This window comes from Coturnix japonica, chromosome 23 (assembly GCF_001577835.2).
Source record: "Coturnix japonica isolate 7356 chromosome 23, Coturnix japonica 2.1, whole genome shotgun sequence".
In the NCBI taxonomy this organism is placed as follows: Eukaryota; Metazoa; Chordata; class Aves; order Galliformes; family Phasianidae; genus Coturnix; species Coturnix japonica.
In genome coordinates, this window is record NC_029538.1 from 623,799 (window position 1) to 647,860 (window position 24,062).

Genomic DNA, 24,062 nt, shown 5'->3' on the forward strand with positions numbered 1-24,062 from the left:
GTGCATGCCAAAAGCCTTTTTCCCAAGCACGCCAGCCACAGCTCTGTAACAACATCGCTTTTATTATTTTTCCACGTGGGTTCTCCCATTAAAAAAAGAAAAACAACAACAAACAGAACACCCCAACCAGCCCCTCAGGATCAGGGCACGGTGACTTTTAGAGGGCTCCGGCACTGTGATGAGCCGCGCACCGCGCGGGGAAGGCAGAGACAATTCAATGCTGGAGCTGGCACTGGGGCACGGGCAGGGAGCTGGGGGCAGCCTCTATGATGCCTTCTCGTAGGTGCGGGTGGAGACAACGTTGCCCATGGTGAGAGTCTGGGGGCAAAGAGCAGGAGGTGAGCACTGGGGTGGGATCTTGGGCATCCCCCATCTAAAATCCTTTATATTTCCTTACCAGAATCAACTTCCCATCCTTCAGCTCCCGCACTAGCGATGTCTCCTTCCCATCCCACTTCTGCACGTGGACCAGCTTGCCTCCATCTAGCTTGACCAAGGACTGTGGAGAGAGAGCAGAACCACCGTTCCCCTCATGGCTGGAGCTTTGCTGCTCCATCCTTGCAGCTTTGGATGCTCCTTTTCATCCCATTGGGTCCGGAGACCAGCATTGGTTGCCTCCAGGATCACTGGGTGCCAGCATCCCACCTGGCTCTACTCACCCAGGACACCAGCTGTGTCACAATTGTAGCCCAAGTTGAGCCTGTTGGCATCAGGGCCCACTGTCACGGTGACCCTGCCCTCCCTGCCCCACAGCTGCATCCTGAGCTGAGCTGTTGAACAAGCCCCTGCTCATCCAGGCTGCTGTTTGCACAGCCGCTGCTGTTGACTCAGCCCTGAGAGCCTGGGCAGTGCCAAGGTTAGCGTGACAGCAGGCTGGGCTGTGCCAGCGTGGGAAGTGGCAATGGCTGCCCAGCTCTCTTTTGCTATCTTCCCACTGCTTGGCACCCAGTTCTTTGCCTCCCAGTGACATTTCTCAGCTCCAGCCCAGGGGACCACATGCCCCCAGCTGTCCCAGCCTCTGGTCCCTTGCAAACCTCCCTGTGCACCCAGTACTGCTGCTCTCCTGGAGCACAGACACCCAAGGGCTGGGCTTCCCATGGCTCAGGTCCCCAGCACTGTGCAGGTTATACTGCATCTCCCTGACATGGCTTGAGTCTATCCTGCCCATGGCTTTGGTGTCTCCATGGGTCAGGGCTCTGCATGGCTTAAGATTCTCCATTGTTTGGGTCTTCTCATAGTTTGAATCTCCCAATGGTTGGATGTCCCCATAGCTTAGGACTCCCTTCATGTCCTCAGGTCACCCCGTTGCTTGAGTCACCCCACAGTTGGATGTTTCCATGGCTTGGGTCTCACCTTGATGTGGGTCCCTGCAACCCACTTGGTTCCCTCATGGGTAGGGGCTCTGCATTGATCTCATGGCTTAGGTTACCCATGGTTGGATGCCCCCAAAGCTCAGCTCTCCCCACTACTTGTATGTCCCCATAGCTTGGGTACCCTCATGGTTCAGGTCTCCCAATGACTTGGTGTCCCTATAGCACAGATGTCCTAATGCTTTGTGTGTCCCCATGGCTTGGGTGCCCTGCAGCTCAGCTCCCTTCAGAGCTCAAGTTCTCCTCTCCCTGCACCCCATACATCCTGGGTCCCCCCCAGTTTGGTGGCTCCTCACCTTGGAGCACCCCACAGCCCAGCAGCTCCACATCTCCCAGCTTGACTGTGTGGGGGGCTGACAGGCCGGGCCCCCTTTTATTGTTTGCCCTCTGGCAGCCAGCCGAGGGGTGCCTGAAGGGCATGTCCCTGGCTGCTTCACACACTAGCAGCCAAAGAGCTTTTAGCATAGTTTCCACCACCCTGAGCAGAGCAGCCCTACGCTTGGGGCTGAGCTGTCACGAGACAAAGTGGGCAAGCTGGTTATAGTCAAAGCTGTGCATGGAAATAGCTTCCAGGGGCCAGACCTGTGCTCTATTGCTGCTCTGGTTCCTCTGCAAGAGGAATGGCACCAGATGGAGCAGAGGATGAAGACAGAAGTATGCTGCAATGTCTGCCTGGCACTACTGCCTTGCTCACACTCAACCCGTTTCAGCCCAACCTCACACCACACCCAGCCCTGTGCCTGCTTCCCCATGGGGCAGGAAGGAGTTTTGTGCTCTACAAGCCTCGTGGTGGCCCCCGAATCTCTTTTGCAATACAGCCACTTGGTTACAGCATCACCTTCTGCAAAACCCAGTTGCAAATGGAGGCAAGGGGTGCAAAGGGAAAAGGGTGGAGGGAAGGATTCCCCCAGCTCCCTCACCTTGACATGTCTGTCATCAGCCGTGGTCTCATCGAACTCCTCGTTCAGCTTGAAGCTGATCTCTGTGTTCTTGAAGGTGCTCTGGGTCTTCAGCGTCACCTTGTCACCATCCACCTCGATGATGGTGGTGGGTTTGGTCAGGCCGGCCATCTGCCTGGTGGCAAAGCCCACCCCTGGTGGGAGACAGGGGGTCAACACTGCATCCCCATGCATCACCCCAGAGACCCTCCTGGGTTATTTTTCGGGAGGGGGGACCCACTGCATCCCCATGGGGTTGTATTTTTTGGGGAATCCGGGCATCACTCAGGGGCTGATCCTGCACATTTATGGCTGGGCAAGAATGGAAAACACCTGTGGCCACCACCCTCCAGACCCCTTCGGGGCTGCGGTCTCATTCTGCCCAGGGATGGAGGATTCAGGACAGCAGATGGGGGCACGCATCCCCCTGGAATCCCTTCTATCAGCCCTTCCCCCACACACCGGGGTTGCAGGGGGAAGGGGGGGGATTCCACCCGATCCCCCCCACCCCCAACCCCGCCAGCAGCCCCTCCCCAGCACAGCACCGCGTTGCGTTTTCCTATGTTTATTCCTATATTTTATTCTTCCTATTTTGATTTTCCCCTTTTAAACCCATTCAGCAGCCGACGATCCCCACCCTCCCCATTAAAAAAAAAGAAAGAAAGAAAAAGGAGGAATAAAACCCGTGGATTTCCGCCCTCCCGATCCGCCACTCACCCAACGCCTTCATGTACTCATCGAAATTCGCCGTATCTACCAGCTTCCAGGTGCCCACGAACGCGTCCACCATGGCGAAGCCGCGTGTATCCCCGTGTCCTTCTGTCCCCGCAGCGCTGCACAACCCACAGCTGCCGCCCGGCCCCGCGGCTCCTTAAATACCGGCCCCATCACATGATGGGAAGAGACTCCAGAAATACCCCGGCGGGGACGGGCAGAGCTGCCAACCGCCGCCCCCCGGCCGCCCCCTCCACCCCCGTCCCCTGCCCGGGCGCTGTGCGCAGCTCCGTTGCGGTCGCGGACACGCGTGGGTGCGTGGAGGTGAGGATGTGAGGTGCCGGTGACCGTGTGCTCATAGCGAGGAGTGGATGGAGAGGGCGAAACTGAGGCACGGGAGCATCCGTGGGGACACGAGGGACAGTGTGTGTGTGTGTGTGTGTGCTGGGGGTGCTGAGGGCAAAGACGGCCACATCCCCGTCCCTCCCATCCTATCCCTCCCATCGTTGGTGATTTCATTTTAACACCTTTGGGATCCCCTTAAATCAGCCCCATCCCAACAGCTGCCCTGGGCTCCTGGCCCTGCTGGGTTCAGGCTTGAAGCCTCATGGGTCCTATGGGTGCTGTACCCCCCTTTCACCCCACGGGTGCGTGTTCCCATAGGGTTGGTGGTATCCAGGACATGATCCCCACCTCCTTCAGGCTCAGGTTGCAGCGTGCCAGGGGATTGTGGTGGCAGTGGAATCTGGTGTCCCCTGCCCCAGTGGGCACACAGCCCTGGCACAGGGATGAGCCTCCTCCCACCCCTCCCAACTCCGCCAGCTGTGCCACGTTGTGACAGCTCTGGGGGTCCCGTGGGCCAAAGTGTCCCCAACCTGGGGTCAGACACAGGGGGTGGCTGTCACTTCTGGGGGGCGTATTTATGGGAAGGGGTGAGGGTAGAGCATGTGGGAGTCAGCCCCAATTTCTTCTGCCCAATTTCAGTCCGTTGGATTTGGGGATTGGGTGGGAACCATTGAGTGTCCCCACACCCAGCACTGCAAAGCGGTGGCAGCAGGGTCAAAGTGACCATGTCTGGGTGTCACTCAGGGACACTTTGTCTCTCTTTCCATCTCCAAGGTGTCATTGCAGGCACCTAAAAATAGCCAGGGACTCAAGTTCAGCGTCCTCCCCGTGGCCTCAGAGGGGCTGCGAGTGGCAGAACTGGGCAGGACGGTCACCAGCCCCCATGGGGACAGAGCATGGAGCGCTGTGTCACACGGAAACACACACAGTTTATTATCCAACCATGGCCCTGGGAGTCACTCAGCTGCCTCCCAGAGTGCACAGTGCTCCTTGAATGCACCCTCCAGGTGCCACAGAGAGGGGACAGGCAATAGCCTGGAGGGGTTACCTGTCTCTGCTCCTCCCAGTGCCATCCTTGGGCATCAGAGGCCCAAATGTGCATGGCCATGGGGCTCCCAGCATCACCCTGGTGCAGCGGGGCCATGAGACATGGATGTGCACACACGTGAACACACACACAAACATATGTGCACAGGGACAGCCATCCAGGGAGAACCCATGCACAGGGACATCCACACACATAACACTCACATACATGGACAACCATGCACATGGGTATTATTGCACACTGGCATCCATGCACATGGACACCCATTTACCAGTGCATGTGGTCATCCACACCCCATGGACATTATCACACAGTGACCCCTGTGGGCATGAAGACTCATAGATGTGGACATCCACATCCACACACTTGAGCATCCATGCAGCTGCACACACGGACACCTATATGCATGGACGCCCATACACGTGGATGTTATTGCACACTGCTATCCATGCAAACAGACACCCATGTGCATGAGCACCCATGCATGTCAATGGTGCACACACACAGACACCCACCCACAGCAGCACACACACACATGGACCCCCACAAACACAGACACCGACACACAGAGGCACACACACACACACACACACACACAGACACCCATGCACATGGGCATTATTGCACACTGTCACTCACACACAGACACCCATGTGCACGGACACCTTTGCACATGAGCACCCATGCACATAGCACCCACCCCCAGCAGCACCCACTCCCACACATGTCCATGCCCATGGACACACACTGTGGCTCCCAGTTCCACCCATCCCACACAGCTCTCCCATTAGGACTCCATTTGCTGGTCCCACATTGACAGCTATGGATGATCACTCCATCACCACCAAGGAACAGGGACAGATATGAGCACTGTGCCCCATTCCAGCCCCCCACGAGCTCACCCCAGCCATGTTCTGGAGCTGAACCATGTTTGTCTCCAGCAGTAAGTCCCATCCCAGTGGGCAGCAGAGCTGTGAGTGGCAGAGATGTCACCATCCCCAAGGGTGGCTTCACAATATGATCCCAGCTGAGCTCCCCGTTCCCCTGATGCAAGGAGAATTCAGGGGTGCTCACCCAATGGAGTGAACCCTTGGTGAGGTGCTGGCAGTGAGGGGAAAATAGAAAGGATCTTGGATCACCCACTGGAAAAAGGACAGGACACGGACGTGGTACCCAAAACATCACAGTGAACAACACTCAGACCCCCTGGGCTGCTCATGGCATAGCCCCATTGGCCGCTTGCTTCTGGAAGAAAAGTGTCCTGTGGGGTGAACATCCCCATCCTTGCCCTGCGTGGGAATGAAGTGTCCCTTTGTCCCCACAGGTCCCTGCGTGGCTCCTCTCCTGCAGGCGATGCTCTCGCTGCATGGCACAAGGGCAGCGATGCGGATGCTCCACAGTGTCCTCACCCCACTGCTCGGTCTGCCTGCAGGGTTAGGATGTGTCCTTCAGCTCCGGGCTTTGGGGCTGCGGTGGGGGAACTTCTGCAGAAGGTGACTGCATCTCCTGGGAGCTGCCTGTGGTGAGAGGAGGGTGGTGAATGGCCACGCTGCCACCCCAATGTGCCACCCCCATGTGTCACCCAGCACCCACCTGCACTCAGGGACATCTCAGCCAGCTTGAGGGGCAGGTCGGAGGGGCTGACGCCTGCAGGTGAGCCCAGGATGTCAGGTAGGGCATTGCGACGTCCAGTCCTCCCTGAGGATGCGAAGTCCAGCACCGGCTCCACCTCAGTCATGCTAACCCTGATGAGATATGGTCTCCTCCCCATCAGCGTCCCCATGGAGTGATGGAGACCCAGCCACAGTGCAAACCTTGCCCAGGGTTTCTACCATCCCCATGGGCATCCCCAGCACAAAGTTTAGCACAGGAACTCCTCCCCTCATTTGCATTATCACAGGGAAAAAGGGATGCTCTGGGACCCTCTGTCCCACCACCAAGCCCTCCAGCATCCTTACTGGGCACCCTCCAGCCTGGCCTGGATGTGTCTCCCCACTGCCCTGGGTGATGCTCACGTGGGCTGTGGGCTGGGAGCCCCCTGGCTCCGGCCTGGGGGAGGCAGAGCAGAGGGTGAGCTGAGCCCATGGCTGAGGTGCCAGTGGGGTGTAAAGGGGGGTGGTCTCCAGAGGGGTGTGAGAGGTGTGGGGTGAAGCACCCAGCACCCTCCTGCAGCACGTCTATGAGTGACTAAAGCAAAGCTGTGAAGGGCAGGAGGGAGTCCTGTACTTGGAGCAGGCAGGAGAACCAAATGGGGGTGAGGGAAAGATGAATGGAAGAATGAATGGAAGGATGGAGGGACAGGAGGAGGGATGGAGGGATGGAAGGGGTGATGAATGGAGCAATGAATGGAAAAATGGATGGAGGGATAGAAGGATGGAGGGATGGATGGAAGGAGAAAGGGAGGGATGGAGAACCAGGAAGGGGATGGAGGGATGGGTGGAGGGATGGAGAACAAAGATGGAGTTGGGGGAAGGAATGGAGAGATGAAGAACCAAGATAGGAACATGGATGTGGAGCAGTAAGGGAGGTCAAGAGGAAAGAGCAGGGCTGGATGCTTTGCCAGGGGACAAAGACTAGACATTCTCAGCCTGGCCATGCATAAAATGAACCCCAAAATGTCTCTTGGAGAGGGCCATGTGCTGCAGGCAGCTCTCTGTTCTCCATGGAGGTGGCAGGCAGTGGTGTGTCATCTCAGCCAGCTCTGGGCACATCGCTGCCAGGTCCCTCTCAGCACTGATGGATATCCTGGACTTTTGCACCAGGGTTCCTGCAAGCTGGAAACTTTGTGGTGGGTACAGGGATGGCACAGACATTACTGAGGGCAGTCGCTGACCTTGCAGGCATGGTTCCCCCTCCTGCAGCCTGTACACCGGCCTGCATTCTCTTTTGGTGCTGCTCTGAGGGTTGTATTCAGGACTTCCCTCCCTACCTACTGGGGTGGTGCTGAGTGGTGCCCAGGATCCCTGCCCGTGTCCCCAGCCCCTCTGCCCCAGCAAAACTCACCACAGTCACCCTCAGAGCTGCTTGTGGGCAGACAGTGAGCCACGATCCCCACGGCCACAGGAGCAGGAGGAGTGACCCTGGCTGAGGCTGCAGGCGAGGAGGTGAATGATTAACCAGGCTGTGAGTCACGGGGCAGGATCCGGCCCTGCGCTGCATAGGGACTGGATGAGGAACCCCTGTGCTGGCTCTGAGTCCCACGGAGTGCATGGTGGTGTCCTCTGGCACACGCGTGTGCAGAAACGGTGCACTTTGGCAAACATACTTGCATGCACAGCACCTCCTGGCACACGCGTGTGCATGCACGGTGCTTCATGGAACATGTATTTGCATATGCATGCGTCACCTGAAGCTTTCAGCATCTCATCCCACAGCACGCACCCGAGTGCACCCCTGTCATCTTGCAGCACAGCTCACTGCCCGCTGGGAGCAATCAGCCCAAGAGCGCCCTGCTCCGGCCCCAGCGCAACACTGCAGCGACCCTGATGCTGGTGCTGGAGCATCCTGGCAGTGCAGGAGCAGCACTCTGTCACCCTGGCAACCATTTGGGAGCAAGGCCTGGCTGCTCGTGCCTCGGCCAGCGTGATGTGTGAGCACGGGAGCACGCACAGCGTGCATCAGCTAATGCATGCATGTGTGATCACATGCACGCAGAGATGCATGCATATGTGTGCAGACATGCATGCACACACACACACACACACAACCTCTTTCCCTCTGTGTCTGCACAGCTGGGCACAACCCAGTCAGACAGCAGCCTGCAGGGCTGGATCAAAGCTGCCTTCCCTGCAGCCCCCGTGGCTCCAATGCTGCAGAAACGTGCAGCAACATCCCTTAGGACAAGGCTGGGTCCTCCCCATCTTTGGGCTTTGTCTGCTGTAGGAACAAGGTCCAAGGTGCAGCTGCCCGCCCCATGCCCAGATTATTGCCCTGCAGGCAGCGAATTAACAGCAGCGTTGGGCAAATAATGTTGCATAAACCCCAGTCTCCACCCAGCCCTCCAAGCAGGGCCGTTTATGTGAGGCTTAGCATGGCCTCTCTTTTAGAAGGAGTCACATGGAAGGTTCTGGGGCTGCTGTAATGCCCTTAATGGGATAGAGTGGTGCAGAAATAGGTCTTAATCCCTGTAAGAGATGGGCTGCAATTGGAGGTGCTTGGATGGGGTGGTGGGAAGACACAGCATGGGGACATGGTTCTCACGCAGGTTTTCCCTTGCCTGGATTTTGAAAGAGAAGAGCATAATGAAGGCAGCCATTTCCATTCATGCTATTTAAGTTCCCAACACCATAATATCTCCTGAAACCCAATTTGGGGTTGAGCTGGAGGAGACACCTCAGCCTTAGCTCTTAAGAGGGATTTGTTCAATCACAGGTGTAAGAATTTCCCTTTTTAACCTCCTAATGGAAGGTGGGCTTGGACCACTGAAGGTTCTGGCTTGGGTTGGGTTGAGCTGTGCTGTATTGGGTTGGGTTGGATTGTGTTTGGTTGGGTTGATTAGAGTTCACCCATTTGATGGTGTTTCCTCAACACTCTAATGGAAAAGGATCAATGCTGTGTCCTCCAATAAAGGCTGGAAATGCTGCGGTCTCCCAGAACCCACCCACAACCCCACAGCATTGAGGTTATTAGGAGATGATAAGCAAAATTATAAAGAGGAAGTGCTTTTAAATCATAATGCTGAATACAGATGAGTGCTGTGAGCTGGGGAACAAAGAACTGCCCTGTATCAGATGAGAATGGGAGCCCTGGGCAAGAAAACCAGCATAGAGGAAAACTCAATGGGGCTGATTTGAGCAGAGACTGAGCCCACTGAGATGCATTTGAAGCCTGGAGCAGCAGATGGCCGTAATTAAGCACCAATCTGGAGGTCTCCCACACAGACAGCAGGTTGGACCCAATGTTTTCGGGTGGGGATCTGGTGCTGCTCCAAAGCATGGAGTAACAGCCATGGGATTGGCTGTGGGATTCCCTCACATTGATGCCCAGCCCCAAGAGGTCAGGAACCCTCAGCCTCCAGCCTGTGGCTCTGTCACCTCAATACAAATCTATGTTCCCATTGTGTCTCCTTGTCATCAAGCAGTGGATTTCCTTGTTAGTCTAATGGCCTTACACGGTATCTCTTGTCACCCTTATCATCACATCCAGCCCAGAGATGGGCACAGGTGATCTCTACTGAAATCCTGGGATGTGGTCTTGAGGAGGAGCATGCAGTGCTGCTGTTCCATGCTGGGATTGCTGCTCAGGGCTGACAGCGAAGCTTGGCTGTGCTTAATGCCCTCATTAAACCAGGAAAAATCCAACCTGAGTCTCTCCAGACAGGATTCCAGGCTGTTTGCATGAACTGTCACTTTTGCTTATAATGCTGAAAACACAAATCAGAGCAAGTCCTGCTCGAGGGTAACAGCACGACTGGCTCATGCACTCACTGACATCCAAACTCAGAGCTTCCCTGAGCATCTGAAGGACAAACCCAACTGCTGCCAATGTGAATCCGGTACATGCATGAGGCAGTGGTGTCCCCCGACATGCAGACCCCAATGTGCCCATGTCTGTGTTTCTTGTTATGGGGCAGCATAGCAAAAAGGCACAGATGGCAGAAAATCCCTACAGAGCTGGGCTGGACCACTCTGAGGTGGGAAAAATGATCCCCACCTATGTCCAACTAGCTAATGACCTCTAATTGCTGTCTGCAGGACGTGTCCAGAGGAGAATGGAGCGTGAGGACAGGAATTTCTTCCTGTAGCTTCCCCCTTCTGCCACGTCTCAGTTGTAAAGAAGGTGATCTAATGGGAGGTAATTACAATGATTGAGCCCTTGGTAATACAGCTCCCACTGTAACCTTCAGTTAGCTGTTCTGACGACAGCACAAACTATAATTTTACATAATAATTGTGTCACCCACACCTAAATCGGTTTCATTCTGTAGCAGTTTCAGGCTCTCTCTACACACAGCTCTCCAGCAGCCACTCAGTCTGGAGCTAACAGACCTGATCTAAGGAAATGGTTATATACTACATCCATCAGGGAAACTCCTGCCTACGCCCCACAGCCATACAAAGGGTGCCTGGTCCCACAGGGACCCCTTCCTTCTGCCCCAAAAGGTGGTGGGTACAGAGACAGATGCTGGGTAAAGCAGTTTCCCAAGGAGCCCCTAACAAAACCTTAACTCCAATCCTATCCTGAACCCTAACTCTAAAGCCAACCTCAAAACCAAACCAAAGCCAACCCTAACTCTGACCCTAACCCTAACCTCCAACCTTAACCCCAACCATAGCTTTAAACCCAACCCTATCATTAACCCTAACCCTAACCCTAACCCTAACCCTAAACATAGCCATAACCCTAACCCTAACCGTAACCGTAACCCTAACCCTAACCCTAACCCTAACCTCCAACCTTAACCCCAACCATAGCTTTAAACCCAACCCTATCATTAACCCTAACCTCCAACCTTAACCCTAACCCTGACCCCACAGCCATGTCCACTCATGCTGGCAACCTGTAGATTATCCTTCCCCATGCAATTGCCCCACTAAAGGAGATGGAAACCACTCCTGTGTTCCCAGGGCAAGGGACTGAAGTGTCTTCCCAAGGGTGGGAATTTGCAGTGGGGTGTTGCATGGAACTGGGAACATCTCTGGGACTCCCTGCTGCAGCTGGCAGGAATGGGATTGAAAACTGAGGAGGGAGGAAATCTGGGATCAAAGTATGGTTTGGAATCCTTAGCCCTGTGCAGTCTGTGGGGATGGAGCAGCCTTGCCTTGGCTGAGCACAAGCCATCTGCTTGGAGACAAGGACAGAGCGGGTCTTGGACCCATCCTTGTCTTGGTGGCACCATGGGACGACCTTTGGGGTGTGTGAAGCAGCACCAAGGTCAGGCACCCAGCAGCCCTAAGCACCCCATCCTGCAGCCACAGACAGCAGGACTTTGTACTCCTGGAGCATCCCCAAGGCCCAGCTGCCTCCTGCCCCCCCTGCATGTCAGCTAGGGATGTGATGTTTCATAGTGGGCAGCCCCAAGGTCACAGGCTGTGGGTACTGGGGGAAGCACGGGACAGCTGAAGCAGCCACCCTGCCCCTGCCACACCCTCGGTGGCACTGCCACCCAGCCAAGGGACAGCAGCCAGCTCTGGGGGCCAAAGGGATCCAATCCAAGCATTGGCGGAGGCAACCTGCCAAAAGTGCTGCCCTGAAGGCAATGAGGAGGTGTTGTCCCTGGGGAAACCCCCTGGTCCCAAGAGGTTTCCTCAGTGCCCGGGAGATGAGCATGTGTCCTGCATGGAGCCATGCTCAGACCTGCGCCCACTCTCCTGCTGCCTGCAGCCCCTCCAGCTCCCCACTCCTCAAAACAATGTAGTCCCAAAATAGCCCATTCCCCCGGCCCCGATGAGGGCCAGTGGTGTGAGTTTGGGGCTGTGGAGACCCACGAGACTGGATAAAGAGGATGAGAAGATGGGGCAGGATGATGGGGATGGTGGTTACCCCAGGATCTACCAAGGAGCAGGAGGATGGGGCAGGGTGGGGACAGACAGAGGTGCTGCCCTGAATGCTGCTTGTTGTGTGATCGCTGCTCACCCTGAGCTACCCTGGAGCCAGCAGCCTCCAGGCCAGGGGACAGACACCACCAGACCCCTGCAAGACACATCCGAACCAGCGGGATGCACCCCGGAGCCCTCCTCAGCACCACCACCCCCTGCAAACTTTAATCCCCAGAGCACCTCCGTGCCCTCAGCACCTCACTTCTATCCTTATTGCGCCAATATGGATCAGTACCGGGGGGGCTCAGGGCCTCCTGCCACCACCGGCCATCAGCTGCTCACCTGGGCTGCGCGGGGGCCAGCGGTGGTTTCGATGTCGGTGTGGATATGGATGGGGATGGTGGTACCGATGGTGATGGTGGTACCGATGGCGACGGCTATGTCGGTGCTGACCCGTGTGCCGATGTCGCCGTTGATCCCAATACGTGAAGCCGCCGTTGATCCCAACACAGACGGGCGATGGCCACTGTTGATCCAGGTACCGGTGTCGGTGCCGATGTCCGTGCTGATGTCAAGAGTGATGCCGATGCTGGTGCCGACAGCAGCGTGGATCGCGGTGCTGATACCGGTGTCGGAACCGCTGTGGGTACCGCTGCCGGTGGCTCAGGACGGGCCGGACCCGGCTCCCAGGCTGCGAGCAGCCCCCGGGGCAGCCCGGAGCCGCCCGCACAATGCCCGCTCCCGCCGCCTCCTCCCGCACGGCCCACGCGCGGCGCGGGGGAAGCTCCCGCACACGGCCCCCTCCCTCCCCGCCCCGCCCTCCCGTCCCCCCCCTTCCCTCCTCTCCCCCCCGTCTAACGGGATCCCAGCGGCACCCCGCAGCCCCCGCGTAGCCACAGCGGTGGGGATGGGGACTCTCGATGCGATGCCTCCCCGCAGCCACCCCCCCCTCCGGATTGGTCCCTCACTTGGTTGCTGCCCGCCGAGGATCAGCGCATCCTCCTGTGCCCCCCCGCCCCAGGAGGGGTCTGGTCTCTGCCTGGCCACGAGCATCACGCGTGATGGTGGAGCAGAGAGGCAGAGAGGGCGTGAATTGGAAGTAATGGGATGTGCAAAGCAGGGCACAGAGGGTGCGCATTGGGGATGCTTCCCCCACAACTACCAAGGCACGTTTTTAGGTGCCTGACGATGCTGGGGTTGAGCAGGGACACCCAACACTGCTACCCAGGCGAGGAGGGAGCCTTGGCCAGCACTATTTATAGCTGCTCACACTCCACTTTCTCCTTGACTGTCTTCCCTCCCAGCAGACTGGGTATCAGCAGCAGGCGATGCCATCCTGGCACCTGCTGGGATGTGGGGGACAACCACCATCCCAGTGCCCTCAGAAATGTTTGGGGGAATGGAGATGGTGTTGGGATGGGGAGGATAGGAAGGAGGAAATGGGCTCCTTTCTCCAAGGTGGAGGGATTGAGAAGGGTGTGTGCTAGCAAGGTGTGGGCTGGTTTTCCTGCAGCTCCTACCTGGGCTAAAAACCACCTCTTAGGAAGAGCAGTGCTTTGCTGTTCCTCTTTGATCCAACTACATATTTCCCAGCCTGGTTCAGGCCTTGATTTTTTGCTGGGGACATGGGTAGCATGGAGGAAATGTTGTTCCTGAGCTAAGTGGCTGTCAGTCCCTCTGTTAGATGGTATTTTGGGACACGGGTTTGGGGACCTGCAGGTTTCTTGCCCATTGGTCCCTGTCCCTGGACAAGGACTTTCAATGACCCTGGAACCAACCTGGTGTATCCCTTTGGACATGTGAAAAGGGCTCAGAGCAGCAAAAGTGGATTGAGGTGATACTGAAACAGGCTGGGAAGATGCTGCCATTTGCTGGGGAGATGCTTGGATGTACTGGGAAATACTATGGGACATGATGGAATTCACCTAGTTTGGCTCTAATTCTGTCTGAATGAGTGCAAAAAGGCAAATGCTGTTGTTTGTGCTCCAGTAACTTCCAGTAACTGGAAGCTGCTGTGTTACAAACCAGACAAAAAGAGCAAAATTGTTGAGTGTGGTGATAGTGAGTGGTCACTGTCTGGTGCCACCAATGCAGAACATGGGGCTGCCTCCTCCTTTCCCCCCTCCTCCTCCTCCTCCTGCAGTGGCAGGGATTTGTGCAAAGCTCTCAGCACCCGGCTTGGGCTTTTTTTATCCCTGGCTGCTCTTCCATTGACATTCCTAGCTGTGCCACCGGCTTCAGTGCTGCTCGCTAACCCCTTTTACAGGCAGCTAAATATAGACCAGGCAGCCAAGGAAAATCTGCTCAGCTGGGCACGTGGGGCTGAACAGTGCTGCTGAAGCCTCGCACGGTGCTGGAAGGGCACAGGGTGGTGGCACCTTGTCCCCCATCCCCCTCCATGGAGAGCATCATGGCACTGCTTGTTTGGATGCATTCCATGTATCTCACTTTGTGCTCACATCACGCGTAGCTTCTGCACGCCTGCATTGTCCTGGTGGGGTCATGTTTGCTGGGACACCCTGATGGCACTGGGGGCATCTATCACATCTGAGATGGAGCCATGTTATGATGCATGGAGCCCTACATGACGGGGTGGGAAATACACATGAAGAGCTGGAGAGATTTGTTGCTGATTTAGGAGCTGTTGCATCCTTATGAAGCAATGCAGAGGGCTCAGACCTGGAGCTGGGGTGAGCTGGGGGTGGTAGGTGCTGAAAATCATGGATTCTTAGAATCATAAAGGTTGGAAAAGGTCTCTAAAATCCTGTTGTCCAACCCCATCCCATTCCCACCATGCCCATGTCTCTCAGTGCCACATTTCCATGGATCTTAGGCACCTCCAGGGACAGTGACCCCACCACCACCTCCCTGGGCAGCCTGTGCCAATGCCCAACCATTCTTTCTGAGAAGAATTTTATTCTCAATACTCAACCTGATCAACCCCAAATGTCTCCAGGATGGATTTATGGCTCCAAGAAAAGAGCTGCGTCCTCCAGCTGCATTGACCATGGGCACCTTCAGGTCATGCCTTCACCCCTCTGCTTGCTCCCTGAAATCCCTGCCCCTCCAAATGGGATTTGGATCCTGGTGACTTGGGGATGAAGTTTAGCTGATCATAGAACTTAATCCACTAAAATTTTCCACCTTGTGGGAGGCCCAGCAGTTACTGTGACAGTGCAGAAGCTCCTGTGTGACGTTCCAATCCATCACTGGCCTCGCATCTGGCCACTATAATGAGAAAGACAAACAGCATCCATCCTGACTTGGCAGGGAAATGGGAAGGCAGCTGGGAGTCCTGCCTGCGAGCACAGCTACATCAATCCTCAAGGGCAGAGGGTGGCCAGAAATCCTCAGTCCTTCACTTTTCTGGATGTGGGTAGAAGATCCCAGCCCTGATGCTGAGCAATTGGTGGCGGCCAATGGCATTATGGATAACCAGCTGAACTGTGCTGCCATGGCCACGGCCAAAAAACAAGTGACAGAGGTGGAGCTCAAGTGCAGAAGGTTTTGCCTTCAAGGTAACATTGGCCAACCTGAAAGTCACCCCCGATGAGCACTGTAAGCCACTCATCCCTTGCCTTATTTTTTCCACTGGGTTGGAATGCCAGCTCCTGTGATGCTGCTGTCTGTAATTAAAAGCTCTGCATTCACCCATCACTGGTCCCCCCGTGTCTGCTCATTACAGAGGAGCTTAGCTTAAAACTAATTCCCCGACTCAAAGGCAAGGGGGAAGGGAGATGCTTTAATCTCCAGACTTTTGTATTTGTTGTTCCCATCATCTCCCATTGGAAGCACAGCATGAGGCTGTAAGGGTCCCAAGTGCCCCACAACCTCATCCAGGAGTGGGGCCAGGATTGTTACTTACCCACCTCCTCCCAGCTGTGCCTGTTTGCCTCATGCCTGCACTGAGTGATGCTCTGATTTTGCTGGTTTTCCAAATACAGAGACTCAATTATAAATTATTATTAATTACTGTAATGTAGATTTATCTGTGAATAGCATTGCTTGGGCTCAGCAGGATCCCTTCTGGCTGCGCCCACAGCTAAGCTGGTATTGTCCCAGATACTGGCACATGAGATGGTTTGTTTTCCACCCACTCCCCAGCAGGGTGACATCCCTAAAACAGAGCCTGCTCCATCCACTGCCACTCAGGTGCCACCTCAAGCCTTAAACCCCCCCCATAGAGGTGGAAAATCCCCCCAGAGGGGCAGGACAGCTGTTGTTTTGTTTGGGGCCGGGCTCCCCCAGGGCTCCTGGGATGGGAAGGGCTGGTGGCATGGAGCACCCCATGCACTCTCAGCAGCACCCCTTGTCTGGTGGGGCATAAAGCCAGCGTGTCCCTCGATGCCCAGGGGACTGCTACCTGGACTGCCAGGACCTGGTCCCGCTGGTGAGGATGCCCAAGGATGGGGACAGCAGGGGATGAGTGGTGGTGGCGGTGCTGTGATATTCATCCCCCTGGTCCGAGGGTATAAGGGGTGACGGTGACATGAGGACGTCACCCGGGTAACGTCAGAGCCGAGCAGCCGGTCTCACTGCGGCACTGCCATCTGCTGGCACCGCGCGAGGGACGGAGGGGACGGCGACAGGGGACACGGGTGGCATTTCTGCTGCGGGACAGGCAGCAGGTGGGAGTCGGGGGAACTTCGTCTGTGGGCAGCAAAAGTGGACTGAAGAGATACTGGGACAGGCTGGGGAGATGCTACCAGCAGTCTGGGGTGTCCCTGTGATGTCTATGGGGTGACATCTGGATGTTTCTTTGAGGTCCCTGGGGTGTCCTTTGGAAGCACTTAAGGTGTCCCTGGGATGCCCCTTGGATGTCCCTGGGATGTCCCCTGCTGCTCCCGGTGCCCCAGCTCTGCCAGGTCCTCTCACCCTTCCCCCCACCCTCCTCTCAGATCACGGTCCCTTTTGCAACAATGTTGTCCTGAAGATTAAATTGCATCCTGCAGTGATTTCAAAGGGAAAACCTTCCACATCTTGTGATCAAGCAGGGACTGCCAAGGACACGGAGCAGGATACACCCCTGGGGATGGGATGCGGAGCCAACCGCACGCCTCCCATTGGCATCTCTGCAAGGGCACACCTCAACTCACCGTTAAATACAGTGCTCCCTTCTCCTGAAGCCACACACCAGGCAGCCCCCTGCTCTGCACAGCAGCAGCCCCAGGGACAGCGGTGGTACCCAACCCAGAGTTTCCAAAACCTTACAAGCTGTTAGACATGGGCACAGTGCTCCTAGAGAGGCTGCAGGTTTCCTGTGCCTGTGTTGGAGGCATTTGGGCAACACTCCTAAAGATATGCCTTAATGTTGGGTAGTGGAACAACTGGTAGACTGTGGGTCCCTTCATATCTCTCCTCTCCTCTCCTCTCCTCTCCTCTCCTCTCCTCCTTTCTCCATTTCATTCCATTCTATTCCATTCCACTTCACATCTCCATCTCTTTTTCTAACCTTGTATTTCCTTCCCTTTTCTCTTTTTTCCCCTCCTTTTTCTTTCTCTTTTTCTTTCACTCATTCCTTTTCTTTTTCCCTTCCCTTCCCTTCCCTTCCCTTCCCTTCCCTTCCCTTCCCTTCCCTTCCCTTTTCCTTTCATTTCTCTTCCATCTTCCTTTACCTTTTCTCCTTATCTTCTCTCTTCCTCTTCCTTTTACCTTTTCTTTCTTTTTCTTTTTCTTTCTTCCTTTTCCTATTCCAATCTTTCATTCCCATTTTCACGCCCTGCACTTGCACTTGCACTTGCACTTGCACTTCCACTTCCACTTCCACTTCCACTTCCACTTCCACTTCCACTTCCACTTCCACCACCCCTCCCTGACCGTGTCTCCCCGCACCCCTCATCCCCGGTAGATCCCCTCCCCTCCCCTCCCGTCCCCGCCCCGCTTTGCCTCCGCCCCTCCAGGAGCCGCTTCCCCTCCCCCAACCTCAGGGTCCGCCCCGGGGCGGTGGAGGGGCCGTAACATGGGGGCCTGCCTGGGGGTCTGCTCGTTGCTCAGCTGCGTGAGTGCCTCTGGGGGGATGGGGGACAGTGGGGGGAGGTGGGGGCTGCTTTGGCTCTGAGAGCTGAGGCTGGGAGGGGGAAATCCGGGTTGGGGGTGAGGGAGGCACTTGGAAGAGGTGGAGGCGACCGGGGGATGCGATCCGATGCAGCCGACGAGAGGCGGGGAACTCCATGGGGATGCCCCGCTTCGTACCCTGGAGGATAAGGGAGCCCCTGGGGGGAATGAAGGACTCCGCTGGGGGGTGTTCCCCTCTCTATCCACCAGGATGCCGGGGACCCCCGTGGGGATTCAGGGGGCAACCATTGCAGGGCAGCCCACAGGCTGGGTTTATCCCATGGCTCAGGGGCTCGTTTAGGGGTTGGGGGGGAGCTCAGAGTATCGGGAGGAGCCCATAATATTGCGGCACCGCTATGGGATGAAACTCCTGTACTGGGAAAAAGCTGGGCCATCCCTTGCACCCACCTCCAGGCAGGATCCGGGCTGTCCCACGGGGTCGGTGGGTTCAGGGCATCGCAGCCCCAATACTTGGGGCAGATGGGGCTGTGGCTGATCCTGTTACGTGGGTGCTGTGCTGGTGACACAGGTGGGTGCTCCCGATGCCGTGCCCATGACGCACAGCCAGGGCAGGGCTGGGAAACCTGAATGGGTGCTGCTTTCACAACTTCTGCTTCCTAGTTTCAGTGGTGGAACTGTCATAACGTATGGCCTGAATGCAGGATGTTCTGTGTGTCAGGAGTGTGGCTGATAACCTTTAAAGCTTTATGGACACATGTTGGAGAAGCCAGGAGTGGGATTTCCACAAGCAGTGTATGGTGCTGACCTAAATATGGATTTTTTTCCCCTCCAAATAAAGCATTTTGGCCCAGACTGTGGGGACAAGGTAGATTCATGTATTTATAAGGTCCATATAGGCTTAGGACCCTGCATTCGCTGTCAGTATGGCCATGGGGCAATGCTGGCACCTGCAAGCTGCCCACTTCCTGAGCCCACACTGACCTCATGGTTTAGTACTGATTAACCTGCAGGGTCATTCATTTAATGGGAGATAACAACCTTTGCTTGGCATTGCTGTGGGCTGACTCAGTCTGTGCAACCTCAGGGGTACTGGGGTAAGGGCAGCCAGAAAGAAGAGGTGTTGGGTTGTTGCTATTAGTGTTGTTGTTGGGTTGCTATTGGGTTAGGACTGCAGACTGTTTTGTGCTGTTTGTGCTCCCTTAGCTGTTGTTCCATGTGAGCCACGCTGGCAGCACCAAACTCTATTCAATGAGGAAGTCAACAGTGAAACCAGAGGGATTAATCTTTAATCAGCGGCAGCAGAAACCTGACGCTTCCCCATCAACATGCCACCTCTGTGCTGTGGCTGCTTCCCTTTACATGCTGTTTCCATCCTGCAGGATGCTGCCTGCTCCCTTGGATGTGTGCTCCTCAAAACCTCATACGTGCAGCGTATTGATGTACCTATCCCAGGGAAAGCCAGTTTAGGGTCATGTCTTAGTGGACATAGGGGTGATGGGCGACCCCCACGTTCAGCAGAACAAACTTCACATTTGAAAGGCAGAAAGAGCAGTTGAAAGGGAAGAAAAGGAGCTTTGCAAGCAAAATAAATCAATGCCGTGAGCTTACAGATAGAAGGAAAGCAGCTCATTGAGGACCAGAGAGGGGGACAAATGGGGAGATGCAGTTTTGGGTCCTTGGAGGCACCTTGCTATGGTGCTGGGATGGTGGTGGGGCTCCCACCTTAGCAACTGAAGGGAAACCCAGGAGACACATGATTCCCATTTTCATCTCAGATATTTAACTCAGGACCTTTCACTTTTATGGCACAGGAGAAGGTCAGTGGTCCAGAGATGTGGTTTCTAATGTTATTTATTCTCCATCTTTATACTCTTATAGGAAACGGGTTTTGGACATGGCCTCACAGCTCCATGGGGGTGATGAAGGCTGAAAATAGTCCCCATTCTGAATAGTCACATTCAGAGCAGGTTGTGGTGGCCAGGGCTGGTTGCTGGTCCTCTCTTGCCCCATAACCAGCGTTACAGCCTGTTTTAATTCAAAACCCTGTGGTTATTCTTCCTCTATGTCAAGGAAGAATGGCTGTTTGGGTGCTGCTTGGAGCTCTCCCAAACCTTGCAGACATTAAATAGGTGCATGAGTATCCCGATTATTGAACAATCTAATGGGAACAACGTTTAGAGGAGCAATGAAGTCAAACTTGGACCAGGGATACAAGCAGCATCTCCACACTGCTCCTGGCACTGTGGTTTGTTGTATCCAGGGATTTGGGCAGCTGGGACCTATAGGGATACTGTGCCTCAGTTTTCCCCATCTGTAAAATGAGCCCAGCAGCTGAGTGCATCCCACACCCCCTTCCCATTTACTGCAGGTGTCCTGCCTGTGTGGATCAGCACCATGCCTGCTCTGCGGCTGCTGCCCCTCAACCAAGAACTCCACCATCTCCCGTCTGCTCTTCACCTTCTTCCTCTTCCTTGGTACGCTCGTCTCCATCATCATGATCATCCCTGGTGTGGAGAAGGAGCTGCACAAGGTAATGCTGCTGCCTTCAGGGCAATGGCTGGACTCGATGGAAGGGGTTAACTCAGGATGGGTACATGGAGCTCTTTCAGAGAGTGAATTTTCTGGGACATGTTGTTGCTTCTGATGCTTTTTTCCCCATCTCCTCATCCTTTCAGCTCCCAGGTTTCTGCAGGGGCAGCGACTCAGTGCTGGGGGTCCAAGCTAATGTTGACTGCAGTGGTTTCCTGGGCCATAAGGCCGTGTACCGCATGGGCTTTGCCACAGCTGCCTTCTTCTTCCTCTTTGCTGTGCTGATGGTGTGTGTGCGCAGCAGCAAGGACCCACGAGCTGCCATCCAGAATGGGTGAGTGTGTCCCCATGCTTGGCTGGAAGCTTAAATGGCCTCCATCCTTTTTTGCCTTGTTTTGGGTGTAGGGTAAAGTATAAGACAATTTGAGCTCACTTTTAGGTCTTGAGGTCCTCTGACTTGTGCTCCACAAGTGTGTGCAGTGTGCTGTTGTGGTGTGTACAATGTGCTGGGGAATTTGAAGTGTCTGCTGGGCATCCCTCTGACACTGCTCCACATGGGGTGCCCCCGGTCCTATCCAAGGAACCAAGCATCCCTGGCGTTGGGAACTGCTGGGGGTTCCCATTTTCATACCCTGACTCCTTTCACTTTTCTCAGCTTCTGGTTCTTCAAGTTCCTGCTGCTGGTGGGGCTCACAGTGGGAGCCTTCTACATCCCTGATGGCTCCTTCACAACAGGTGATGGGCTGTGGGTGGGCATGGGGGTGCCCATGGGGTTTGTGCCCTCCGTGTCCTCACACTAAGTGCTGCACTGATGCACCCCACACCATTGCAGTCCCATTAATGACCCACTTTCCTCTCTCCACCCAAGTTTGGTTTTACTTTGGCGTGGTTGGCTCCTTCCTCTTCATCCTCATCCAGCTCATCCTCCTCATTGACTTCGCCCACTCCTGGAACAAGCTGTGGTTGCACTATGCAGAAGAGAGCAATGCCAAGGGCTGGTATGCAGGTGGGTGCTGTGCCTTAGGGATTCACATGAGGCCAGCTGTGATGCTCGTGGTCCTGCTCCAGCCCTTTCCCTTCTCCCCTTCCTCCTCAGCCCTTTGCACTGTCACCTTCATCTTCTACGCCGCCTCCATCGCGGCCATCGCTTTGCTCTATGTCTACTACACCAAACCCCAGGGCTGCACGGAGGGCAAAGTCCTCATCAGCATCAACCTCATCCTCTGCCTCATCGTCTCAGCCATATCCATCCTGCCCAAAATCCAGGTGAGGTGTTGGGAGGAAGTGGCTCTGCTGCCTTCCCCCAGTGCAGGGCTCAGCTCTGAGCACCTCTGTGTTGTTTGCAGGAAGCCCAGCCACACTCGGGGCTGCTGCAGGCATCTCTCATCACCCTTTACACCATCTTCATCACTTGGTCTGCCCTGGCAAATGTCCCCAGTAAGTACCCTCATTGCCCTGGGGGGTGCATGGGGTCAGGGATGGCACTGACACCTGTGAACACCCCCCAGCCCAGGAGTGTAACCCCACACTGCTGCTGAGAAACAGCACCGGCTCAGCTGCAGCCCCACAAATGCTGACAACATGGTGGGATGCACCGAGCATCGTGGGGCTGGTGGTCTTCATCCTCTGCACGCTCTTCATCAGGTGAGGCCGTGACAGTGCCATTGTGGTCTGCGATGCTGGGACCCTGCAGGGTCCTGCACACAACGTTTAGGATGTCAGGAGGAGTTGCATGAGCTGCATCTCCCAAAGTGCTCTGCTGCTTCAGGGACACCCTGTAGGGCAACCCCTTCCCTGACTGATCTGCCCATCCATCTGTCTGCTTGCAGCATCCGCTCCTCAGACCATACCCAGGTCAATAAGCTGATGCTGACAGAGGAGAGTGGAGCTGGAGCTGGGACTGAGGCAACAGCAGAGAGTGGGGTACACCGTGCCTATGACAACGAGCAGGAGGGCGTCACCTACAGCTACAGCTTCTTCCACCTCTGCCTCCTCCTTGCTGCCCTCTACATCATGATGACCCTCACCAACTGGTACAGGTGGGCAGCGCTTCTGGGGACTGGTTATGACCCTGTCCTCTGTTCCTTCCTTCTCCAGGATTATCACTGCTCTTGGGCTGGGCACGGGTGCTGCAGTGGGTCTGTATGTGAGCAAACTGAGTAACTCATCAACATTCATTATTTGGAGGCATTCAGGCACCCAATGGATGCACTCTGGTTGGGTCTGAGTTCACTGGGTACCCTCTTGCAGCATTCCTTCAGCTTGCTGTACTCCCCATAAGCTTGCAGCATATCCCCTCAACTTGCAACATCCCCTCTGCTGCAGTATTCCCCTTCAGTTTACAGCATCCCCCCATTTGCATCGTCCCTGCTCTGTTTGCAGCCCTCCCTCTCTTCTTGCAGCATCCCCCCTGTGCTTGCAGGATACCCTTCAGTATGCAGCATCCCCCTTTGCTCACAGCTGCAGCACCAGGGTCTCATCCCCCAGCACACAGCACAGACCTGAGTGCTCCCCTCTTGTTTGCTGTTCCAGGCCTGATGACAGCCTGCAGGTTCTGCACAGCCCCTGGACGGCCGTGTGGGTGAAGATCAGCTCCAGCTGGGCCGGGCTGCTGCTCTACTTGTGGACATTGGTGGCCCCCCTGGTGCTGACAGAGCGGGATTTCAGCTGAGCACTGCTTCAAGGTCCCCTCTTTGCCCAGTGCCTTATACCTAGACTTGAGTTTTGCACGTGGGTTTGTGCCTTCTTGCACGTTTTCCATTATAATTTAAAAGGGATAAAGTGCCAAGCAGGGACAATCAGCGAGAGAGCTGAGAATGACTTGATAATGGCTGTGAAGCTCTTCTGCCCTCTGTGCTTGTCTAGTGCCTTCAGCAGCACCTCCAGCTCCTCATCTTTCAGTGTTTGGAGGGGGGTTGCACAGGTTCCTGCCTGGCTTGGTGCCCTGGGACTGTGGTACCTTTTGGGTGGTGACAAGGAACCAGAACCTGGCATGTCCCCAAGGAGCCCTGAGGGCAGCTATGCTGGGGGCTGAGTGTTGCTTGTGCCCCCCGAGCTTTGGTGGCTGGGTGGCTCCTGCAGGGCTCCTCCTGCCTCCTGAATAAAGTTCTGTTTGGAAAAAAGCCCAGACACACTTGTGTCCTCTTGGGATCTCTCATCATGTGTGTGCATGGTGGATGCACATTGGGACATCACCTGCATTGTGTGTGCTGCATGCTTCACCTTGTATCCTGCACTCTTTGCTCTGCGTCTTGCATCCTTTCTTCTGCATCCTAGAACCCTTCAGCCTGCACTGTGCACCCTGCAGCCTGCATCTTCCATCCTGAACCCTACAGACTTCATCCTGCAGCCCACATCCTTCATCCCTGCATCTTTCATCCTATACCCTACATCCTTCATTCTGCATCCTCCTTCATCTTGCATCTTGCATCCTTCCTCCTGCATTCTGACATCCTTAAGTCTGCATTGCACACTCTGCAGCCTGCATCTTCCATCCTGCACCTTGCAGTCTTCATACTGGATCCTTCACCTTGTGTCTTGCATCCTTCATCCTCCATCCTAGCATCCTTCATTCTGCATCCTAGCATCCCACATGTCATGTCCTGCACCCCTCATCTTATATCTT

At 55.4% G+C, this 24,062-nt stretch overlaps 2 protein-coding genes and 1 long non-coding RNA gene across 3 annotated transcripts; 1 reads left to right on the plus strand and 2 right to left on the minus strand.

Moving 5' to 3' along the window:
- Positions 1–42: 42 nt before the first annotated feature.
- On the minus strand, positions 43–3,183 carry FABP3 (fatty acid binding protein 3). Its single transcript, XM_015883711.2, has 4 exons — positions 3,026–3,183; positions 2,291–2,463; positions 398–499; positions 43–318 (listed from the first exon to the last, which is right to left on the minus strand). Exons 1-4 carry the CDS (start codon positions 3,096–3,098, stop codon positions 265–267), a joined length of 402 nt encoding a protein of 133 aa, XP_015739197.1. The 5' UTR covers positions 3,099–3,183; the 3' UTR covers positions 43–264.
- Positions 3,184–4,276: 1,093 nt separating this feature from the next.
- On the minus strand, positions 4,277–10,703 carry LOC107324037. The gene is made up of 4 exons (XR_004309539.1): positions 7,419–10,703; positions 6,374–6,464; positions 6,009–6,160; positions 4,277–5,932 (listed from the first exon to the last, which is right to left on the minus strand). It is a non-coding gene; the product is annotated as an uncharacterized LOC107324037 (long non-coding RNA).
- Positions 10,704–17,761: 7,058 nt separating this feature from the next.
- On the plus strand, positions 17,762–23,566 carry SERINC2 (serine incorporator 2). Its single transcript, XM_015883718.2, has 10 exons — positions 17,762–17,891; positions 20,277–20,438; positions 20,584–20,771; positions 21,093–21,172; positions 21,306–21,443; positions 21,534–21,703; positions 21,784–21,874; positions 21,946–22,081; positions 22,267–22,476; positions 22,970–23,566. Exons 1-10 carry the CDS (start codon positions 17,853–17,855, stop codon positions 23,106–23,108), a joined length of 1,353 nt encoding a protein of 450 aa, XP_015739204.1. The 5' UTR covers positions 17,762–17,852; the 3' UTR covers positions 23,109–23,566.
- Positions 23,567–24,062: the final 496 nt, after the last annotated feature.